Raw genomic sequence first — 24733 nt, 5'->3', positions numbered from 1 at the left:
CAGAAACTGACCAACACCAAGAAACCATGTCCCGCAGACATAACAAGCAATTAAGGCCACCCACAACATAGCTGAGAGGACTTCCTTCCCTAAGTGGAAGCTCGTCATCAGAAGCCCATCACTCCTGGCAGTGCCAGAGAAAGGTAAGGGACCCCAGACCCCAAAGCGGGGTTTGCAGAAGTGGATGGCAGAGTTCAGTCAGGCCGACAGTTCAGATGGGGCAGGTAGCATCTTGAAGATATCCCCTGAAGGAATATGCCCCTAGTTCATGCTTTTTCATGTTGGCCATTAAAAACGGCCTGCTGATTCCCAACTGGCTGCACAAGCGACCAGTATTTTAGCATAAGCAGTGTCTTATTTAAAGACAATAAACTTTCTCAAGAGCCTAAATGACTTGTATGTGGTGGGTGCGCTGCCAATGTCCATATCCACCTAACTAGAGTGTTATGGTGCAAGTGTGAAGATGATGGGTTTAACCAGCCAACTATTTTCCGAACTCAGCTTTGCCAAGAACAGGTCCAGTAGAGGTATATACAATCCAGACGTGACTGAGAATTGATTAATAGAGGGAAAATAAAAACGAGGAATAAATGTGTCATATTCAGGATGGCAGCATGTAATTGCTGAGGTACCTCAGATATTTACTACTTACATACATGGTTTTGATGAGAGGACCATAAATAATCTCTATCTGTAAAATCACAAATCATGAATTTGCCTATCGACACCAAGAAATAAGTAACAAAAAAAAAATCAACATCCATGGGCAAAATTTGTTCTGCACTTGCAAATTTCATCATGCACAGGGATTCTTAGGAATGGAACCCTAGTGGATATGGAGGAATGACTGTTGCTAACATGACAAAACTAGGTGGGAATGTAAGCAGAGTTGAATGCAAAGAAGTTGCAATTGAATCCAGATCTGTTTAATGATTGGATAAAAAGTTGACAGATTATGTAAATCATAGAAGACCATAGAATCCCCGCAGTATGGAAGCAGGTCCTTCACCAAACAAGTCCACACCAACCCTCAGAACATCCCACCCAGACTCATCCCCCTGCAACCCACCTAATCTACACATCCCTGAACTCTATGGGCAATTTAACGTGGCCAGTCCACCTAACCTGAAAGTCTTTGGACTGTGGGAGGAAACCTGAGCACACAGAGGAAACCCACATAGACACTGGGAGAATGTACAAACTCTCTGTGGCCTGTACATGAAAGGTAGGAAACTAATAAATCTAAATATGCAGCGGATATGGGAATTCTTGTGCATAAAGAAACAAATATGCAAGTAAAGGAAAGCAAATGATGTTAATTTTTATTGCAAGGAATTTGGAGCACAAGAGGAAGTCTAATTAGGGTCTTGCTGAGATCACACTTGGAATATGGTGTGCAGTTTTAAACCCCTTGGGTAAGAAATATGAAGTAGAAGAATAACCAGTTCATTAACCTAGTGTTGGTTAGCTGTCTTTTAGAGGAGAAGTAATCTGGGCCTATATTCTCAAGAGATTAGAAAAAGGAGCATGATCTCACTGAAACATAAGTTTTAAAGGATTGACAGGGTAAGTTTTGAGAGGATCTTTACCCTGGCTGGACAGTCTAGAATGAGGCACTGCTTTGTGACAATAAGATGCTTTATAAAATCCGGGGAAAAAAAAACAAACCATTGATTAGCACCACATCTACAGCCATTCACACTCTCCACCTAAATGCTCAGTCACAGTGGCGTGTACACCAACAAAATGCACTAGAGAAATTCACCAAAGTTTCTTAGATTGTTCCTCCATATGGCAATGTTTGTGTGTTGGGAGGTACTAAGATAGCAGATACAATGGGAACACCAGCACCTGCAACTTCTCCTCCAAGCCACTCACCATCCTGAGTTGAAGATATACTACCATTCCTTCAATGTCGGTCGGTCAAAATCCCGCAACATCCTAATGGCAATGTGAGTCTACCTACGTGAAATGGACTGCAGTGATTCAAAAAGGCAGCTCACAACCAAGGCATCTGCAAAGCGTGCCAGAAATTGAGGATAAATGATGGCCCAGCCAATGAAGCCCCCATATCCAATGAAAATAAAAAGACATGCTCCATTGTACCTCTATGTTGTCATTTTCCAAAGGAAGAAAATCTTGCCTGATTATCCACAATTTTGAAGACTCAGAAAATGATCTACTACACTCTGACTGTCTTCACCTGCTGTTTTTGGAGTTGAAGAGTTAACATTGTACAGCTTCCTTTCAAAAAAATTAGCACAGATGCGAAACAACTATGAGCACTGAAATTCACTTCAAGAATTAAAATTTATTCAGAAACCTCATTTCAAAATGTCACACTTCATTGCACAAATGTCAAGCCTTTTTAAAAAACTTTCTCCCCCTCCTTTTTACCACAGTCTCAGCTCTACCTTGACAATTTTTTGATAACTGCACCGGAGCAGCTCTCAAAGTCTCTGTAATGATATTAAACAGCTGTCAAGTTGCTTGTGTCAAAAATGATCAAATGTAATGCCACCTACTTTCCTTTTTTTTTCTAGGCAAGAATGTAAATTCATTTTCTTCCTGACTTCTGACAACTTATTTCAACATAAAAATTACAGAATGGCATATACAAGCTTACAAAAATTTTTTTTTTACTCCATGTAATTACTACTCACTACCAAAGCTGAAAACCATAGTTTCAAGTGAACAACTCCATTTTGAAATTTTTTTGCTTCTCCCAATGTGAATTCACTGACTACAATTTGCAGTGAATGCTCAAAGTCTCTTATATATACATCCAGATGTGATGAAATTTAAAAGCCAGTAAACAAAACATGTTTTATTTTGCATTATTATAGACCAATATCAAGAGTAAAATAAAAATCTCTATGCCTTTTCATTATTTATAAATAGACAAAGTGTGGCACTCACTCACCCTACATCTTTGACATTCAGCAATGTATGTCTGTTTTGCATTTGAAAAGTGTCATGATTACAGGAAGGTCAGCCAGGTGGACCTCATCAGTGAGTCCCCTGATTGGGCTGTTAATCTGGTCCACCTAGTTGATAGATCTAAACTGGAGTGTCAGAGGTTCTGTTCCCTTCCAACGAGCTCTGAGCAAGCCAGACCAGTATCAAGTACTATGTATGAGTAAATAAAGGGTGCCCTGGTGATTGGATATGGGCTTGTGAGGAGTTATTTCATAAAATTTATAATGCTGCTGTTTTAAACATATGTCTAAAGAAATTTTTTGGGAAGCCATTTCAAAAGGGACAGAAACAAAAAAAAGATATAGGAGCAGGTGTAGGGCATCAGGCCCCTTGAGCCTATTCTGCCATTCAATAAGATCATGACTGATCTTTTTGTGAACTCAGCTCCACTTATCCACCCACTCACCATTACCCTTAATTCCTCTACTATTCAAAAATCCATCCTTGCCTTAAAAGTATTCAGCAAGGTAGCCTAAACTGCTTTGCTGGACAGGGGATTCCACAGATTCACAACCTTTTGAAGCAATGCCCCACTAGTTCTAGTTTCATCCACCAGCAGAAACAACCGACTTGTTTCTATCAGATCCATTGGCTTCATAATTTTATATTTTTCTGTAAGATCCCCCATCATTGCTCTAACTTCCAATAAGTATAGACCCAGTCTGTTCAATCTGTCAACTCCAGAATCAACCTCGTGAACCTCCAGTGCCAGCACATCCTTTCTCAATTAAAGGGGCCAAAACGACACACAGCACTCCAGGTGTGGCCGCAATAGAACACTACACAGGTGCAACATAATCTCCCTGTTTTTAACCTCCATCCCTCTCGCAATTAAGGACAATATTCCATTTGCCTTAATTACGTGCTGCACCTGCAAACAATACACTTTAAAGACCAAGATGATAGCTATTCTATTCAGCCACACGATATGATTAAATCAGTAAAACAGCAATGCATGAGACAGCTAAACCTAAACAGCCAGATTAGTTCACATTTAAATTCATGAAAATCTAAACTTCAAGATTAGATGTGGGACAGGCTTACCAATATACTAACAATGCTGAAGCCACTTTTGAAATGCTTAGAAAAAGTGTACAATGAGTAACAGTCCTTCTTAAAAATTCCAGTACACAAATACACACACCTTTTCATGATTGATATCTTGCATTACAAGCCACCTGTCTCTTCCACACACCACGAGGAGCTGCTTTAGGAATATATTCCTAGTATTGCATATCTTAACCATGTTTGTAACCATGGTGATAAATATATTTCTTTGGTGACTTGTAAGAAAATTCTTATTGATCTGGGATCACTTCATAACAATTAGTCACACCATCTGCTTCAGTACTTTAATGGATGCATTACTCCAGTTTAATTTGGCATGTGAACACGGGCTGCAAAGTTATCTGGGGTTTTGAGAAAATATAGTTGACCATTGCAAATAATTTGATTATCGCTTTATGATAAAAATCAAAAAGTCAAACATACTGATTTAAAACAAGGGTTTTATATCAATTGAATTGACTTAATAATGTAATAAACATGTATTGTGATATATCTATATCTTTGCAGATTCTCAATTTTATTTAAGAAATTATGTCACTCGATGAGATCCATTTCACAATTGCCCTCTAAAGTTATTTTCAAACAATACTATGTTGTCCAATTCATGTTAATTCAGTCAGAATGATCATCAGGGAGGCACTAGTTAAGTGAAATATCCATCCTATTCACGAATGAGTCAACACCCCAGAATGAACTGTTCCCAAAAAGTAGGTAACTTTTTAAAAACCTTAAGGAACAGAGGAAACTGAGGAGATTAAATGATGCCTTTACTTGATAGCTGTCAAGTTTATGAAATACTACAGGATTTGTCACACTTTATAGTACCATAACTAAATTAAGAAACTCAATAGCTGGAAGAAAAGCCATACCAGTGTGGCACATACACGACCATTCTTTTATCATTAAATTGTTCAACCACAGATCTCAGGACAATTTTAATCAGTTAGGAACAACATTAATTTGTGGCTTAGAAACAGCAGAGACTCAGCTGTATGCATCATCCTGACCAAAGCATGTGATCTGTGGCATGTAAAATGTGGCAGATTTTGGATCCACAAGACATCCACATCTGCTTGAAGTGCCAGAGGGTAGCAGTCCTTGAACAACACCAATTTGGAGCAGCAACTCTCCTCACTGCATACTATACAAGAAGGACAGAGGCTTCTGGAACAATTGTACCAGAGAATAATCACTCCACATCATCATAGGCACCAAGTCCAGGGAACCAGGACTCATTGGGGCTGTCTAACAGGAATGAAATTTTAGATGCCTGTTGAGTGCATAGCACAGTTCAGTTGGGGTGGCTGACGCAAGTGAAACCTACAGTACCATGGTGCTGGAGGCTACTCAAGCAAAAGAGAGAGAAAGGTGTATGGCAGATTAGAATGGTGGTAGTTGTGCTTAACTCAATAGTTCAAGGGATAGACAGCCTAGTTTGCAGCTGAATTAAGGCTCTCATACAGTCAGATATCTCCGAGGTGCGATGTTTTGGGACATAATGGAACGGCTGTATAAAGCTCTGGAAAGGGACGGTAAACCACCAGTGGTCGTGTTCATGTGTGATTCAATGACATGTGGAGAGATAGCTTGGGAGTCTTGGGATTAGCTTCAAGAGCTAAGGAAGAGGTTGAAATACAGAACCACCAGGGTAGTAATCTCAGAACTATTACATATGCCGCAAACTTCACTACTTAGACAAAGGCAGGTTGAGAAGGTACATGTACGGTGAGAGTTAAGCAACAAGTCCTCTCACTCTGGATACCCCATATTTATTTCTTGTGGCTATGTAGCTACCTTGCACAAGTAGGATAAGCTGCTCACTGAAGCAAAGACTATGGCAGAGGTACCAAATTAGTACCTTGCGCCTGTCTTTACCAAATTAGAAATAATGGACAATGGCCCAGTTGAAATGCAGGTGTTGAGCAACTGGGCAGTGTAGTGTTAGATAAAGAAGAGGTGCTAAAAAAGACTGGCAGCACTCCTGGTGCAGAATTCACCAGGTCCAGATGGGATACATCCTCAATTGCTGAGAGGGGTACGGGAGCAAATTTTGGGAATGTGGACAGAAATTTCCCAGGCCTCTCTGAACACACAATTAGTCCTGGGGATTGGAGGATTGCAAACGTGACAGCCTTGTTTAAGAAAATAGCCAAGGTTAACACAGGAAACCACAGACCTGTCAGCTTGATGTCATGAGTAGAAAAACTGATTGAGGCCATAATATGTGATAAGGCAAATATATACAGAGAAAAAGTTAAACATTGACAGTCAATATCCTTTATCAAGGGCCGGTCATGTCTGACAAATTTAATCAAGACCTTTGATGAGGTGACACAAGCAGTGGATGACTGCTGTGAATCTTGTATATTTGGGCTTTCAAAAGGCTATTGATATGGTGCCACATAGCAGTTTGGTTCGGTTCTTCTCATTTATATAAAATGATTTGGAGATGGGTGTTGAGGGTAAATTCTTTAAATTTGCAGATGATAGCAAACTGGGGAGAATGGGGACTTGTATGCCTGATACTATGTGACTTCAAAGGGACTTTAACAAGTTGGACAAATGGGCAGACACCTGGTAGGTGAATTTCAATGCAGAGAAATGCAAGGTAGTGCATTTTGGTAGAAGTAGTAGACAGTACAGGCTCAGTACAGATACAACTCTGAGCAGAGGACAAGAGGACAAAGTTCTTGGGATTCATGTGCATAATTCTCTGAAGGTAGCCAGTCAGGTTGAAACAGTGTTAAGAATGCTTTATAGGACCCTTTGGATAATAAATAGAGGCACAGAGTTTAAAAGCAAGGAAGTCGTGCTCCACCTCCTCAAATCATTGATCAGAACGCATTGGAGTATTGTGTTCAGTTCTGGGAACCTTATTTAAGATAGGATCTTAAACCCCTGGAGACAGTACAAAGGAGATTTATTCAAATGATGCCAGGAATGAGGGATTTTAAATACAAGGGACGATTAGAGAAATTGGGTCTATACTCCTTGGAGCAGGTAAGTTTAATAAGTGACCTTATTCAAGAGCTCAAAATTATGAACAATTCTATCAAGGTAGAGAAGGATATTGTTTCCACTAGTCAGTCTGTCAGTAACTGGAGATCACAATTTCAGCATTGTCAGCAAGCTAGGAATAAGATGAGGAAAACTTCTCTGCCCAGAGTGGTTTGGATTTTGAAGGCACTGCCTGTACAGTGGTGGAGACAGATTTCATGGGAGCTTTCAAAATGGAGGGAATGGATAAAAGGGTGGTTTGCGTGAAGGACTGGAGTGTATTTATGACTGTATTTTCTTATGGTCTTGGGCAGAGCAGTTGACATGCCACGTGTGATGCATGCAGATAGGATGCATCTATAAAAATTTATAAAAATTTTATGGATATGCCAAATTTACTTAGCTTTCTGAGGAAGCAGTAATGTTGTTGTGCTTTCTTAGCTATCATGTTGATGTGGACAGACCAGGATAGATTGTTGGTAATTATCACTTGCAGGAACTTGACGTTCTTGAACATCTCCACCTCAGCACCATTGATGCAGACAGGGACATGCACTCCACTCCACTTCCTAAAATCAACGACCAGCTCCATCATTTTGCAGGTGTTGGTAGAGACATTGTCGTCTTTCCACCATGTCACTAAGCACTCACTGTCTCTTTCCTGTATTCTGTCTCATTGTGTTTGAGATCCAACCTACAATGGTAACAGGCTGTCGATGGGGGGGGATGAGAGAGCAAGGTTCATGACATCAATTTTTGCTGTCAAGCTTGCTTTCTTTCTCAGGCTTCTCTGCTGGCGAACTGCAGGACCATCCATTAGATACTCTTCAGAATGCATAGGATTAAGCATCTAGCAGTTCATGAAGGTAAATGTTCTCTTCACTTGAAAAATCCTTTTGAAATTCCTTTTAAATTAATTTTGTCCCAATTAACATTGAATTGCACATAACAGGCCTGCATATATATATTTGGAACTCATTGAAACTCCTGAAACTAGTTTCACTCAAGACCCTCAAATTAGTATGGAAAAAGAATTTTAATCCTGTCTGTTTGGGTTAGGTTCAATGAAACAAATGTTTAAATCTAAATATCAAGCTGGACTTTTATTATAAACAGGCAGAAAATAGTACAAAGCCTTTAAAATCTTCCAATCTGGCACAAAAAGTACTTTTCCAATTTTATTATACAGATTACTTTTCAGACTCAAATTCCAGAGGAATTGTTCCAAACGATATAAATGCTATACTTCTCTGTCCCAACATTGCCTTTAAATGAGTTGCCATGCAGATGACTCAGAGACACTAAATATTTTTAAAATGAATCTTTAGCTTTGTATCAAATTAATTCAGTGATCAGGTTTCCCTGCATATAGTAAAACATATGCATATGTATAAAATTTGAAACTGGTGGCTATGATGATTTGGCACATTTTATAGAATCATAGAGTACAGAAGAGTCCCTTTGGCCCATCAAGTCTGCACAATCAAAAATACAATAAACTTTCCACCACAAGGCTCTTGAATATTAAGGCAATACAAATGCTCATCTAAGTACCTTTAAAAGTTGTGAGCAATCTTCTCTGCTCCAAAGAAAACAAAACAAGCTTATCCAGCCTCTCTTCATAGCTAAGATACTCCATCCCAGGCAACATCCTGGTGAATCTTCTCTGCACCCCCTCCAGTACAATCACATTCTTTCTACAGTGTGGTGACCAGAACTGCACACAATACTCCAGCTGTGGCATAACTCAAGTTATGTACAGTTCCGACATAACCCCTTTGCTCTTAGAATCTATGTCTCCACTGATAAAGGCAAGTGTCACATTTGCCTTAACTGCCCTATTAATCTCCCTACTGCCTTCAGAGATCTGCGGGCAAACACCTCAAAATCCCTCTGTTCTTCTGAGCTTCCCTGTGACTTGCAATTTATTGAATAGGTGCCTGTCTTAAACCTTGGAAGGAGTAACATCACCTTACTCGTATCCATGATTAAAATTCCATCTGCCACTAACCTGCCCATCTGACCAAACCACCTATATCCTCCTATAACCTATGACCTCCTTCCTCACTGACAACCACCAGGCCAGTCTTCATGTTATCCACAAAATTACTTTCATCTCCACTCCCCACACCGCACCACATTTCATCTGCACGTTTATATACATAGCAAACTTTGTTTTAACCAGTACCTAACTGACTGGTCAGAGATAATGGGAACTGCAGATGCTATGGACTGGTACTCTGAATAAACCGTCAAAAATTATATACCTGAAATGCCAGAAGTTGACTGTATTATCACGAAGTCCACATGGTCAGTTGATGCAAGTGAGAAGGCTCTCTGCTGGTAGATTTTATTTAAGGCGAAGTAAAGTGGTTTAGGCTGTAATTAAAGTATTATAGCGATATGTATCTGTCCTGCATCGCTTTTCTATTATTTAATGTGTATTTTTACATTGATTATGTGGACCTCTTGATCAAACAGCACACTCCGAGTCCCATGGGTGCCAGCTAATGAAATGTTTGCTGTATCACAAACAATAACAATCCCAATACACCACTGGACACTGGCCTACAGTCTCAGCTCTCTACCACTATCTTCTTGTTTCCTGCCACTCAATCAATTTTAAAACTAATTTATCAAGCTACAGTTGATCCAATGTACTTTTCCCTTCTTTATCAGTCTCCTATTTGGGACCATGTTGAAGGCCTTACTAAAATCCATATAAACTGTACCAACTGAACTACTCTCTTCTGCATGATTGGTCACCTCCTCAAAATATTCAAGAAGATTTGTTAGGCATGACATCGCTCTGACAAAACCATGCTGACTACCCTGATCAAACTTTGTGTCTTGAAATTGGAGATTAATTTATTTTCCTTCAGAATTTTCTCCATAAGTTTTCCTTCTACTTACGTGAGACTTACTGGCGCATCTCTGCCACCTTTTTTTGAAGGTGTAATGGTATAACCACATTAGCTGACCTCTGGTTCCCCCTATGGCCAGACAAGAATTTAAAGTTTGAGCCAGGGCTACATGGAATTCCTCCCTCCCACAGCAACCTGGGACAGAACTCATTCAGGCTGGGATTTGACCACTATTAAACCCAGCAAAAGCCATAATAGCTCCTTACTCCCTACATCAAACTGCTGAAGAACATTACATCCCATTGTATCCTTGAACTCTGTGCCTACATCCTCCTCCTCCTGTGTAAAGACAGATGTGAAGTACTTGTTTAACACTCTACCAATGTCCTCCTGCTCCACACACAGATGTCCCCCTTCATTCCTAATGGGCCCTATTCCTTCCCTGGTTATTTTCTGTCCCTTGATATACTTAAAAAAATATAGAGAGTTATAGAGATGTACAGCACAGAAACAGACCCTTTGGTCCAACTCGTCCATGCTGACCTGGTATCCTAAATAAATCTAGTCCGATTTGCCAGCATTTGGCCCAGATACCTCTAAACCTGGGACATTGGTTCCAGTCCTGCCCAGGTGGAGACTATCCGATTTGTAATAGTCCCACCTCCCCCAAAACCGGTCCCAATGTCCCAAAAATCTGAACCCCTCCCTCCTGAACCATCTCTCAAGCCACTCATTTATCCTGCCTATTCTTTTATTTCGAATCTGACTAGCACGTGGCACTGGTAGCAATCCTGAGATTACAACTTCTGAGGTCCTACTTTTTAACTTGGCTCCCAACTCCCTAAACTCTGCTTGGAGGACTTCAGCCCGTTTATTACCTATATCATTGGTGCCCATATGCACCACGACAGCTGGCTGTTCGCTCTCCCCCTTCAGAATGTCATGCAGCCGATCTGAGACATCCCTGACCTGTGCACCTGGGAGGCAACATACCATTCGGGAGTCTCGTTTTCGACCACAGAACCACCTATCTGCTCCCCTTACAATCAAATCCCCTATGGCTATAGCCCTTCCACCCTTTTTCCCCGCCCTTCTGTTCAGCAGAGCCAGCCACAGTGTCATGAACCTAGCTACTGCTGCCTTCCCCTGGTGAGCCATCTCCCCCAACAGTATCCAAATCGGTATACCTATTTTGGCGGGAGGTGACTGCAGGGGGCACCTGCGCTGCCTTTCTGCTTTTTCTCTGCCTTTTGGTCACCTATTCCCTTTCTCCCTCACCAATCCTCATCTGCAGCGTGCTATCCACAACTTCCTCAGCACTGCCCAAATATATCAGTTCACTCACCCTCCCAGAGCGCAATTCGACCACCCCCACTCAGCTCTGCTGCAGAAACGAAGAACTTACTTTTCCGGCAGCCCCCGATCCTCGCTCCCGCCACAAAAATGGAGGCCGATGATTCCATCAGGTAAGTCTTTTAAAATAAAAAGCTCACCGCCCCAGCAGTCCGCTCGCGTTCTCTCCTGACTCCCGCCACTGAACAAATGGAGGGAAATACCACCTCAAACACATATTCAGCTTTGTTCCTTAGAATTAAGTCCCGTGCTGCACAGTGCCCTGTAAGACTACATACATGTTGATGTAAAAGGCTCTCCAGAATACACTTCAAGAGTTCGTTCCCCCTCTAAAACCCTTCACACGTTGATCATCCCAATTATTATTAAGGTAGTTGAAATCCCTTAATATAATTACAGTGGTTATTGTTTTTACATGGTTCAGTAAATTAACTGCTTATCCAGATCTCAGTTGCCTGCTGACTCTTTGTAGGTCTTTCATACACTCCTGACATTTTGACTATCCCTTTTTGTTCCCAAACTCTACCCATAAAACCTCATTTGATTGCCTTTACAAGATATTTTCCCTCACTAGATTCTGCAACAGCTCCTGCAGTAACTGACTCCATAATTAATAATGCTGCATCACCTCTTCCTTTACAACCTCCCATCTTGCCTGGAGATCCTGTATTTGCTGGACTCAAAATTATTGGCTTGGATTTTGGTGCAATAGTAGCTGATCTGTCAGCGTTTGCCAAGATTATTTTTAAAACATTTATGAACTAGAAGCAGCATTGGTAATGTATATATCATCTAACCCCAATTATCCTTGAGAAGGTGGTGAGCTGCAATCTTGAACTGTTGCGATCTACTGCAAGTTAAAAAAAGTTTCTTAAATTACTTAGTGATAGAAGCATGCTCCTCTAAGACTCACAAGAAACCCAGGGCTTCTTCATTCCAGGCTCCCACCCCATCCCCAAATAATTGTCAATCAGGGCCGCATTCAGCCTTGTTCCGGTTCACTGGCCAGGATTGGAAATTATTTAATTCTCCTCCTCTTTACATCAATGGGTTTCACCATAGGAATCCCACTGCGTAGAACAGAGGGAGCTGTGTAGTGGGCAGGGAGACTTCTCTTGCTGAAGCATGCTAAGTTCACAGAATTTGGATAATATCAGTACAATATATGAATATCAATCATTACTTTTTCCCAAAGCTGCCACCAATCACAGTCCATCGTGTTTTTAGTAACACTGCATGAAGAAAATATGCAAGTAGTATCAACAATTAATAATACCTCATTGGCTGTACTGATCAAAGTAGTACTTTCATTTTCCTTACAGATCATTCCATGCACTTTATAATAGCATTGAGAAATTGTCTTCTCAGATTCTGAGTTAGCAAAGTGGGAGTGCAATATCTGCTTCAAAGACATCTCAAGCAGGGGGCTTGATCATGCAATGGCAATGTTGGTCAATTCCAAAATGCAAACTCTTTGTGTCTCCTTGTTCATAAAATTATATTTTTGACATATGGAGCAATGCCATAAAATGACAGAGAGAGCAGGCCTCCTCTCAGGTACCTCAAGAAATGCCAGAGACCAACAGCTATGAAGGAGATTGTGGTCTTCTTTGTTATTTATCGACAGTCTCATGCTTGCAGTCGTTGTTTCTTTCTCACCATCACCTTTCAGTTTCCCTACCTCCTCAACCATGGCAAAGGTGGGAATGGCTCGATTTCAGCAATCACTAGCTTTGCAATTGATTCATAGGACATACATTGTACTTACAAAGTAAAGTGACAGATCTATTCCATCCACATTTATCTTTGTTTTACTTAATATTTTTAACAAATGTTTATTCTCTATGACATAAACATTTCATCATGATACATTTCATCATGCAAATGCTACCTTACAGAAACGCAGCTACATTATGGGGAATGACGAAATAGCAATTGTACAACTTAGAAAGTTGGAATGTCAGAATTAAGTGAAGTCTAAAAACCTTCCTCTTGAATGAGCAAACAGTTAGCCATGTCATTTGTTAACTTATATTTATTCCTGCAGTGCGGAAAAGTTTTTTTTTGCCTGTTCTGAGAATTAGGTTCAAAGTTAAGGGACGATTAGAACTTAATTCACCCTGGATGGAAACTGACCAGATCCAATCAACTGCGTGACCAGTGTAAATCTTTTCCGAAGAATACTTTGACAAATTTGTCTCTAATTTTGGCCTTTTGGGCCTTCCAATCTGTCAGAACAAAATATTTCACTCTGGATGATATTTCAATATTTTGAAAACCACCAAAATCAATTTACGCATGGCCAGTCCACACAACATATTAAACTTTTACATACATGCTGAAGACAGGCTCAGTAATGGGTGAAGTCACTATTCAGAAACTGAGAGAGTCAAATAACAGATGGACCTGAGTAATTAACTAGGATCAACATAGTATACAGTACTGATTGACAGACACATCAAAAGTTTATTCTTGATTGGAGAAGATTGACCAGATGGTCATTTCAGTGAAATAGTTTGCTGATGCATGTATAGTTAAAGACGGCCAAGGCTATCCTTAATATGAAGACAGATACCTCGCCCAGCTAATATGATTTCTTTCTTCTGAACAGGCACCAGCATTCCCAGGTTTAATCCCAAAATAAGGCATTACATTGTGAATAGTGTGAACAAAGTTTTATGCTGAAAGCTCCTATCACTGCACCATCAACAGAATTAACAGTTGTCATTTTTAAATGTAGGTGCTTCTATTGTGTCTTCTTTAGAATCATATTGACAAAGGATATTTCAGCACATTTTAAGATGGAATGCTATGACCTAGCTATCATTTTAGTTTAAAACAGATTTTTAATGCATGTTATTAAACGGCAAATGATAAAGCAAAAGGTTCAGTGAGGCTTCCTCTACATTGGGGAAACCAAGCGGAGGCTTGGGGACCGCTTTGCAGAACACCTCCGCTCAGTTCGCAATAAACAACTGCACCTCCCAGTCGCAAACCACTTCCACTCCCCCTCCCATTCTTTAGATGACATGTCTATCATGGGCCTCCTGCAGTGCCACAATGATGCCACCCAAAGGTTGCAGGAACAGCAACTCATATTCCGGTTCGGAACCCTGCAGCCCAATAGTATCAATGTGGACTTCACCAGCTTCAAAATCTCCCCTTCCCCCACTGCATCCCAAAACCAGCCCAGTTCGTCCCCTCCCCCCACGGCACCACACAACCAGCCCAGCTCTTTTCCCTCCACCCACTGCATCCCAAAACCAGTCCAACCTGTCTCTGCTTCCCTAACCTGTTCTTCCTCTCACCCATCCCTTCCTCCCACCCCAAGCCGCACCTCCACCTCCTACCTACTAACCTCATCCCACCTCCTTGACCTGTCCGTCTTCCCTGGACTGACCTATCCCCTCCCTACCTCCCCACCTATACTCTCCTCTCCAACTATCTTCTTTTCTCTCCATCTTCGGTCCGCCTCCCCCTCTCTCCCTATTTATTCCAGAACCCTCACTCCATCCCCCTCTCTTGTGAAGGGTCTAGGCCTGAAACATCAGCTTTTGTGCTCCTGAGATGCTGCTGGGCCTGCTGTGTTCATCCAGCCTCACATTTTATTATCTTAGATTCAGTGAGGATTAAATTTGTCACTCCACGAGGAGTACAATTCGTACAACTAGAGTATATTATTTTGTTAGGTTCATTTTCATAATCTATTAAAGAATTGTTGAAAAGGGTCAATTTACATAACCAACATTGTCAGCAAAGCTCAAATCTTACAATGTTCAATGTTGCATAACTTCTTACTTCTGAAGTTTGTTTTACTTGCCATTGAGCAAAGGACAATATGAATTAAATGTTCATAGATCCATTAAACCCCTAGAGTGTGGAAACAGGCCTTTCAGCCCAACAAGTAAACACCAACCCTCAGAACATCCCACACAGACCCATTCCCCAAATGCATCTAATCTACGCATGCCTAAACACTGTGGGCAATTTAGCATGGCCAATCCACCTAGCCTGCACATCTTTGCACTGTGGGAGGAAACCGAAGCACCCGGAGGAAACCCACACAGGCATGGGGAGAACGTGCAAACTCCACACAGACAGTTGTCCGAGGGTGGAACTGATCCTGAGTACCTGCCACAGTGAGGCTGCAAGTGCTAACCACTGTGCCACCCTTATGTTGTTTACACGTCAAAAATTTTCAAGATAAATATCTTGAATTATTCATACAAAAATGAAAAAGAGCTCTAAAATACAGACAGCCTGGATTTTGATAAACCATATTTAAAATTGGAATGAAAACATGAATCTGAAAAAACATTCCATCAGGCAAATTCCACAGATCGAAGAAAAATAATCAAATCAAAATCTACCAACAAATCTACAGAAAATGTTATGACCAAATATTCTAAAGTAAGATATTCAAAATTTTTCCCTGAACCCTAATGTGTGTCACGTCATTGTTACCCATTGAATACATGAGCATTCTCAATTATTATTAAGACCGAAGACAGTCACTTCCATAGCAACGTTATCTTATTCAAGCTCAAACATTAACAGCTTTTACTTCTTCTGTTGCCAAAACAAATAGTAACAATTGAATGGACAAAGAATCAGAGAAGAAACAAATGAGCAAAACACAAGATGAGAAAGACAGAAAATCTATTTTGGTCGTAGGTTACACGTAGAATTGTTAGAGAAAAAAAGCAGGGCATCTGGCCTGTCAAGTCCATGCCACTCACTGCAAGAACAATCAAGATGATCCCAGTTCCTGTCACCACACCCATTTCCCCTGGAGTCTTGCTGTTAATTTCACTTTGGGTGCACAATTCCCTTTTGAAAGCCACAAATGAATCTGCCTTCACTATCCTTTCAGGCTGTAAATTCTAGATCAGAATCGGACACTGTGTAAAAAGGTTTACCTCAAGTAATTTTCCGTCCTTTTGCCAACCAACTTAAATTCAGCCCCCTCAAATCTTCAGCTAATGGAAACAGTTTCTCTGCATCTACCCTGTCTGCAGCTCTGATGATTTTGAACCCAACTATCAAATCTCCTCTCAACCATCACCTTTATCTCAGAGATTCAACTTTGTTCAATTTAGTTCAAGCCTGTTTTCCCTCGTGTTATACATCTCTTGAGCACCTTCTCCAAAGCTTTCAAATCTTCCCTAAAATTAGTGACCAGAATTGGACATAATACTCCACATTGAGAGAAATGATAAACAGAACAGAGCTGAAAAAATGATAGGAGATGAATGGAAGGAAGAGATCACAAAGTTAGTCAGACGCAGAAATAGCTGACTTTGAGAGAGGGATCAAAGAGAATGATTGATGATAAAAAGACAATCATATTGTAGAAAGGAGAAAGATAGTGGCAATAGAAGGAGGGGAATGGTAGAGAAAGATCACAGTAGAACATTTAAAGATAGATACAAGCAACAGAACCATGTGTCAAAAGCACAAAATGGAAATGTCACAAATGTCATTAACACAGATTGCCTACAGCAGGTTATCTGTTGAACATCTATTGATAGCGCAAGAAAATAAAACTGGTGACACATTTCCCCTATTTTTTGTACACTGCGAACCCAGTAAAAGGATTAACAACAAAATAAAAGGGACAGCAAAGATGGAGGAGGAAATAAAATTCAATACAAAACCCTTTGTAAGTTAATAATCTACAGAAAAACAATATACATGAGCATAGGCTTCTCCAACAGATGCTGAGCTCTTGCAAGGCCTCACAGCTTCAGATAGGGCTTGATAACTGTGTTAACAGCCTTTTCTGTGTCACTTAATGTGCTTCCTATTGTTTAATTATTGGGTGGTTAATTAGCGCTCCTGGCCAAAACAAACAGCACAGGTGGTGCTTCTTCGTGGGAGATCTCGTACATGGTTTGTGTGAAAAGTAAGCAATTTGGAGAGATTTTGACAGCAGCACCAAACAAAAATAATTCAATTCAATACTCTATTCTCCACTAAAGCAATTTCCTTTTCATACATCTGTGGGTGTTATAAATGATCATGTTGCCTTAATAACAGAATGATAGTTATTCCCAGGATATCTCCCAATCTGTCCAGTTGAAATTAGTTTTCAAACACCCCAAATGGGAAAAAAAATTCTACATACATATTTTATAAACACTTTGTATTTGTATATTTCAATGCTGTGAATTTCTTTGGGACTGCTTCCAATTTACTGCTATAACATTGAATATTTTCCAGATTTATATCCACGGGTGCTCGGAATGTCAGAAGAATTTGTTAAGACCATTGAATGAGTAAACATGGAATAACCAGCAAAAACAAAGTTTTCAGCCTGAGAACCACATTTGGGGATAATATTGTATGGCTGGTCAGAAGTGCTCAACTCATGTTCAAACAAGGGCGACACAAATTTGTTTTGAAAACAACATTGTGTTAAACCAGGTTGTACCTACCACCACCATTCCGCCTCCACCTCTACCTCCCTGCCCTTTTATTTACAGCTCCACCCTACCCCCATATCCAGTCCTGGAGAAGGGTAACACCCAAAACATTGACTGTTCCTTTCCTTCAGATGCTGCCAGGTCTGCTGTGGTCTTCCAGCCTCCTGTTTGTCTACCATTGCATTAACAATTCATGCCTTCAACAACCTTTTCCCCATTGCAAGTCTCTGTTACATTTATAAGCAAAAAGTCCTCAAAAAAGTTAAAATTAAAATTCTAGTTTTTAAGTATCTAAAATTATCTTACTAACTTTAGCTAGCATCAGTGCAAGAAAGATTGCCGCTGACTGACTGGGAATCCGGGAAGTTTAGAAACTGAACTCCAAATGTTAGAGCACTTTGCTGCAAAAGAAAAATTATGACTGTTGTTGAAATTCAACAAAAGGTTTGTAAGAAAAATAATGTGAGCGAGAAAAAAAAACTCCAACAGACCTTCTATTTAACAGTTGTGCTGATATCCACGCTGGTGTTTTGTGCCCGAATCATTTAATTTGGATTTTGCTCCAAGCCTCTGAGGAGCTGTCATCCCAAAAATTCCACCAAAATCCCAATGGCCATTTACAGCGCTGACATTGGATAATACCCTAAACCCATGTAGTCACAATGGAGAAAATATCAAGGCAATTCTGGAATCCGAAGTGCAGGAAGCAGCACCTACTTCATCCTAATTTCCCTTCTAAACATTTGTCCCGAGCACCAAGAGCCACTGAAACATGTATATTGCTATTTGTGGTTCCCCAGTGGGAGAGGCAAGTATAACAGAGTACAACTAAGCAATGCAGCTCAGATTTTTCGCCAGTCCTTAACACCAGGACAGCTGGGAACGGCACAAAGGACCCTTTGGAGTCCATTTGTAGCATGCTCCAAAGGAATTGCTAGGGAAATCCCCTTGTCAAAGTGGCTGAGAGGATCACTTACCTTCAGAATACTGCAGCTGACTGCCGTGAAAAGGGGTCCTAGTTTGCCTTCCTTAGAACTACTAAAGAACTGTCAGAATGGAAGTATGTATGGCTTCACATTTCTGAGGGTGCCTTAAGAAGAATCTCCTCTTAGAAATACAGACCTCCTTTCTTTAGTTTAAAAAACATGCTGGACTAGCAATCTTCATGAGTTTGCCACTTCCTGGAAAAACCAGCCTTGAAGTCTTCAGTGGATGTCATTTAATACCTAGCAAATCTATCAAAGTCCCTGACCTCTCGCATATTTGACTGGTTTACTTCCTGTTTCTTGGTGAACGTTACTATGTAGTTCCGTAAAATATCAGGAATTATATTAAAATTATCAAAGTTTATTAACACTTTTAGGTAGTCTTCAGTCCACCAATTCAACAGCAACTCAATATAGCATTTGTACATTCCTAATAACTCTTATGACATGGCGTGATTTCCTTTCAATTCTTTGTTTAAATGGCAATTTTATTGATTTTCAGATTTTAGCTTTTGCTAACAGGATGCAATATAAAAATGGTTTTCACGTCAGCAAAAAGCCTCAGATTCATCACCTATATGTGTACTTCAATGAATTAGCAGTGTGGTATGATAAGAAGCCAATCTCCTGACACCTTTGCTTTCACAACAAATTCTTTGACCAATCCTCTCTGTGCACAATGGGCTGATTTTCCAGGTATCAAGATTGTCACTTCATTTGAACCCCTCTCTGACCTTCTACTTCGAAAGGCCATTCCATAGGGAGCCTGTGGCATCTACCAAAATGATTGGCTGCGTGGACCCCTGGTTATAGCAAACTCATTCAACAATTAAATACTTTAGGCCCAAATAAGCATCAAAGGCTTCTAAAACTGACTGAACAATCCATCCAGCAGAAGTATCAAAACTTTAAATTACATCAAGCCCTTCAACATGTTAAAAACAAGAAAATAGTCTCTCTCTGAAGGGAGCTGCACCGAAGCTTGCTAGAGCTATAGGACTAAATTACTTAGAATTGCAACAATGTGAACTGAACTACAGCGTACAGATCCCATGACAAAGGTCTTGTTTCGGTTCTTAGAGCGCTGGGGTTTCCAATATGTGTTTAAAAATCTGAATCTGTGTTATAAGGGAAGAGACCTTTTTCTTGTTTATCTTAATTTCTGCTGTTGATAAACATTTGCTTTGTTTTATTGTTAAAACAAAGTCTACAATGTTGCATGTTTTTGTTTTAGTAAGAGATGGCTTTGGTGACAAAAATTTGAGAAAGTTCAGACCTATTCAACCAGTATCTGATGTGTCTGGTACTGACACCAACTGGGAATTACTTCATAAAAATTGGGGTCACTACATCATAATAATAGTTTCTGCTCCTAGTTATATTCAATGCTAGCTGTAGGTGATGATTCTGTTTTCACATTTACAACTCCCCTGTCCTGGAGTCCCAGCCAAATATGGAACATTAGCCAGAATTGTCCAGTGTAGTGAAAACTTCGGAAACAAGTTGTAATATGGGTTTGAATCATACCAGAAATCAGCTAAGTGTCATTTTGGTGAGTTTTTTGAGAGTCTCTATCCATGAGATCAAGCAACTTTTCTCAAACTTGCCCCATTACCTACGCATCATCCCCCTATGACGTCCTGCTCAAAGAGTTTAATCAACATTATTAAGTTTTAGATAATATGTATCCTGTATCTTTATTTCTGCAAGAAAATTATGTTATTAATGTTATTCTTAATAAACAATGAGATAATATTCCAAGAGATCTTAACCATATTCTCATTTATTTGTACGTCATTATTTATTAAAAATACCAATAAAAATGGTCTTCTAATGAGCTGATTCCAAAGAAAGCTTAACATTGGATCATGGGCCCCTAATTACCTGGTTAATACCTGGTGAATTCAAAATTAAATATTATTATTTCACACCTTAACTTTGAAGGGCAATGGGGCATTTGGGAGAATTTAGAGAATGGTGAATTACGGCACATTTTAAAAGATTCATGGTCATGCCAAGAGGAAAGAGCAAAATCTTGTACAAATCAGAATTGCAAAAGCTGGTTGGAAAGACATTGAAAACTGTACAGGATATGAATATATGGCACATACTACTGTTCAGCTTTCTAAATGCCAATGTTAAGGAAATTTTCCAAACATTTCTACTACTTTCCACATGACCTAGTGCATCAGATGTTATTACTTCACATGAATGACGTAGAAGTCTCAAAGCTTTTTGCTGTTGCTTCAAGTGAAAATTAAAGACAACAAAACAGGAAACTAAAATCCAAAGTTGACATCTGCAGCTGACGAAAAGGCTGAAATGGCATTAGTACGTGTAAAAAAAGGCATCGAACAGCTGTCTCCCCGTATCCCTGCTGAACCATAAGTAATTATCAACCTTAACAGATTACTTAGTGAATCTACATGCTATCACAATCTTCTTTAATCTGAGAAACTTTGAATGTTCATCCAGTGCACTGAAGCATGTAGTAAAGTGATAATGTGATCCGAAAAGATCATACTCAAAAATATTTCCTTCAAATTGACAACGCACTAACCTTGGAGTACAAGTATTCATTCTGTGCTCATTTTAATATTTTTAGACTGTGAACATTTTGCAATTGGTCAAAAACCCCAATTTTGCAGAATACCAACAACATATTTTCTAAACAACTATCTCCCTTTAAGGGGGACAGCAGAATCTAGAGGAGATCAATTTTAGGAATGGAAACTGGGAGGTTATCCAAGCAAACATTGGATTATTTCAAATATGGAGCTAACACAATCGTGAGCAAGAGTTGAAATATCACTGGTTGTACAAAATTAATCAGAAGAAATTGATCATGTTACAATTAAGAGATATGTAATATGCAATCTGGAGCAGTTTTTAATAACCTTTTCAGGATCATTGAGTACTTTAAGCCTTTTGAAATAAAAGGAAAGCTGGAGTACATTGCAGAGTAGATGTTACATTCTATATTGTCTTAGGTAACACATATTTTCAAATGTAAAAGTGAAAATGATTATGTGGAATTTTATATTAATGAAAGTATTATGATTCCTCTGAACTGTGTCAAATTAGAAGGCAGGTATTAACTGTAAAGTAATTGAGTATTTAATTGCATTCAAGTGATAAGCATTAGGATTCACTCATGCTACTCAGAATAGGAGCCCCAAACCACAAGCAAATAAAAGGGTTAATCAATTCACTGGTGACATGGGTGTTTTCCTGGTGGTGGAATAGTGAATCAATTTTTTTTTGCTCATGGTGTCTTCACTGAGGGCTTTTTTTTTAAATGGACATTTTTGTGACTGGAAGCCTGCGTGCAGTAGCACAGAAGCATAGAATTTTACTGTACAGATGGAGGCCATTTACTCTGGACTAGCTCCTCAAAGATCGACCCAATTAGATCCATTCTCTAGCTCTATCACTTTCGAATAAATATCCAGTTTTCTTGGGATATGAGCCAAAAGCAGGCAAGTGGGGCAAGTTTAGTTTGCTCGGCATGAACAAGTTGGGCCGAAGGGTCTGCTTTTGTGCTGTTCGACACTGCCTCTTTTGAAGCTTCCTATGGAACCCACATCTAACTCTCCTCCAAGCAGCAAGCCTGAACGACTCTGAGTAAAGAAGCTTCTCCTCTTCTCATCCCTTGTTCTCTTGTTGACAGTCTAATACAGGACTTGGCGCTGTGTCCTTTGCTGAGGGTTGCATATATTACTGATGTAGACATGAATATAGGTGGTTTGATCTATAAGTTCATAAGTAACACAAAAAAAGTCTGTGTTAAACAGCAGGGAGGAATGCTTTAGACTACAGGATAATACATACAAGCCGGTCAGATGAGCTGAACAGTGGCATTTTGAGAGGACTGAAAAGGCAAGGAAGTACGCATTGTAAAATGTATTTATTTATTGCCACATATACCCCAGGAGATACAGTGAAAAGCATTCTGTCACCATAACCTGGCACCACTTTAAGATACAAGGAGAAATTTTAAAAGTACTTAAAAAGAGTTCATCTTAAACAGCAGGGGTCCCAAACACAGTTCCAGGACTTCTACAAGGTCCCCACTCTGCAGCCACAGGTCCGCACTACACCACTGCTGCAGCCAGTGCCCTGTTGCCATTTCAGGGGTCCACGCACTGGGCCTATGAAGCCAGGAGGCCCCACCAACACCATCGTGATGTCAGGCCAATGAAGAAAGGAAAAAGAAAAAAAATGAAAAGGGAAGACAGAAAAAGAACACAGCAGACGGTCTCAGCCTGAACACTACCTGTTCCTCACTCACTAGGAAACCCTGGGCTAGATTGGAGACATGACTGAGTCATCCTGCCACCAGAGACCTCCTACTTTGCCTACCATTCTCCAGGCATTAAAGAAAAGAAAACACAGCAAAACGAAAAGAAATGAGCAAAAATAAAAAGAAAGAAAGAAAAATAAAAGCAGACGGGAACAGATGAGCCCCAGGCTCTTCCCTGTTTCCCTTCCACCATCTTGAATATGGTTGGCAGGACCCTAGGAATTACAGAAGAACAGAGGCACGGTGCATGTGCATAGATCCTGAAGGCAACAAGACAGGCAGATGACAGATCAGGTAGTTAAGATACCATATGCAAAACTTGCCTTTATTCATCAAAATAATGAATACAACATCAACGAGGTTAACGTAGACCTGTTTGTGATGCTAGTCAGGCCACAGCTTGAGTACTGAGTCTAGTTCTGATCGCCATACTATTGAAATTACTGCATTAGAGGTGGTGCAGAAGAAATTCACCAGACGCTGGTGTGATCATCTATGAAAAGATACTAGATAATCTGAGATTATTTTCCATATAGCAGAGAAGGCTGAGGGGAGATCTCATACAAAGTTCAGGCAGAAATATACAAGGTAGATCGGGAGAAACTTTTCCCCCTTAATACAGTGATCAATAAGCAACGGATGCAGTTTAAGGTAAGGAGCAGGAGATGTAGAGGGGAAAAAAAACTTAGCATTTTTAGGCATCTGGAACTCACTATCTAAATGAGTAAGAGGTAGGAACCCTCAAAACATCCAATAACTATTTCAACGAGTAGTTAAACTGCAAAGCAAACAAGGCTATGGGCCAAGTGTGGCAGAAGGGGTTTGAAGAAAGTTTGATGGACTTTTTGTGGGCAGCACAGTGGCTCGGTGGTTAGGGCTGCTGCCTCACAGTGCCAGGGACCTGGGTTCAATCACAGTCTTGGGTGACTGTCTTTATGGGTTTGCACATTCTCTCCGTGACTGCGTGGGTTTCCCCGGGGTGCTCCGGTTTCCTCCCACTGTCCAAAGGTGTGCAGGTTAGGTGTATTGGCCATGCTAAATTGCCCTAGATAAGGTGGGTTATAGGGGAATGAGTCTGCATGGAATGCACTGAGGTTCAGTGTGGACTTGTTGGGCTGAGGGGTCTGTTTCCACACTGTAGGGATTTTATGATTTACTCATCAGTCAGTTCCTTCTCCTGGACCTTTAAATTGGATACTGAGAGGTAAGAGTAAAAACCTTTTCCCACATGGTAAAAAAGATATTTTTAAAGAAGCAAAGAAATACCTCTTTCCTCACCTTACCCCCTCAACTCCTAGCACTCTGTTGAAGTTGTACTCAGTCAAATGGTAAATTATCTGGCTGAAAGGAGAATAGAATATTAGTACCTATTGACAATACTGACTTTGAATTGAGCACATTTTGGTTCTAGGAGGGAGGGGAAGGCAGGGGAGACCAGAAGTGCAGGAAAAGTGGTAGAATGGTTGAGGACCCTGTCGACTATAATGGAGGAAATTTTCAACTGAGGAAAGAAAAACCTCTCAGAGGCATTATAGTAGACGATTGCATCATCAAGACAGAAGCAGCACATACAAAGAAACTGGGAGAACTGATTCTATTTTAAAAAAATCTTTCCTTTCATAAATTCAAAAAAAAGTAAATTTGTGGGATGAGGGAGTTGATGGCTAGGCCAGCATTTACAACAATCATATTGCTGTGAGTCTAGTCACATATGGGCCAGACCAGGTGAGGATGGCAGATTTCCTTCCTTAAAGTACA

At 40.2% G+C, this 24733-nt stretch overlaps 1 protein-coding gene across 7 annotated transcripts in view; it reads right to left on the bottom strand.

Annotated features, from left to right (window-relative positions):
* The window catches only part of fhit (fragile histidine triad diadenosine triphosphatase), a 985246-nt gene that overhangs the window by 793764 nt on the left and 166749 nt on the right, over positions 1-24733 (bottom strand). The window contains exon 1 of one of the 7 annotated variants that reach the window (XM_048547338.2): positions 18178-18197. The exons of 5 other annotated variants lie outside the window; for them this stretch is intronic. Coding sequence is in view for 1 of the 2 variants with exons in the window: in XM_048547334.2 (XP_048403291.2) it covers positions 4124-4147 (24 nt within the window). In the remaining variant the exon portion in view is untranslated. Of the gene's footprint in view, positions 1-4123; positions 4192-18177; positions 18198-24733 lie in introns of those variants that run through there. One more of the 7 variants, XM_048547334.2, reaches the window with a different exon arrangement.

This window comes from Stegostoma tigrinum, chromosome 11 (genome assembly GCF_030684315.1).
Source record: "Stegostoma tigrinum isolate sSteTig4 chromosome 11, sSteTig4.hap1, whole genome shotgun sequence".
NCBI classification, from domain to species: Eukaryota; Metazoa; Chordata; class Chondrichthyes; order Orectolobiformes; family Stegostomatidae; genus Stegostoma; species Stegostoma tigrinum.
Note: the sequence above shows the minus strand (reverse complement) of the source record. Positions and strands in the feature narration are given on the sequence as shown.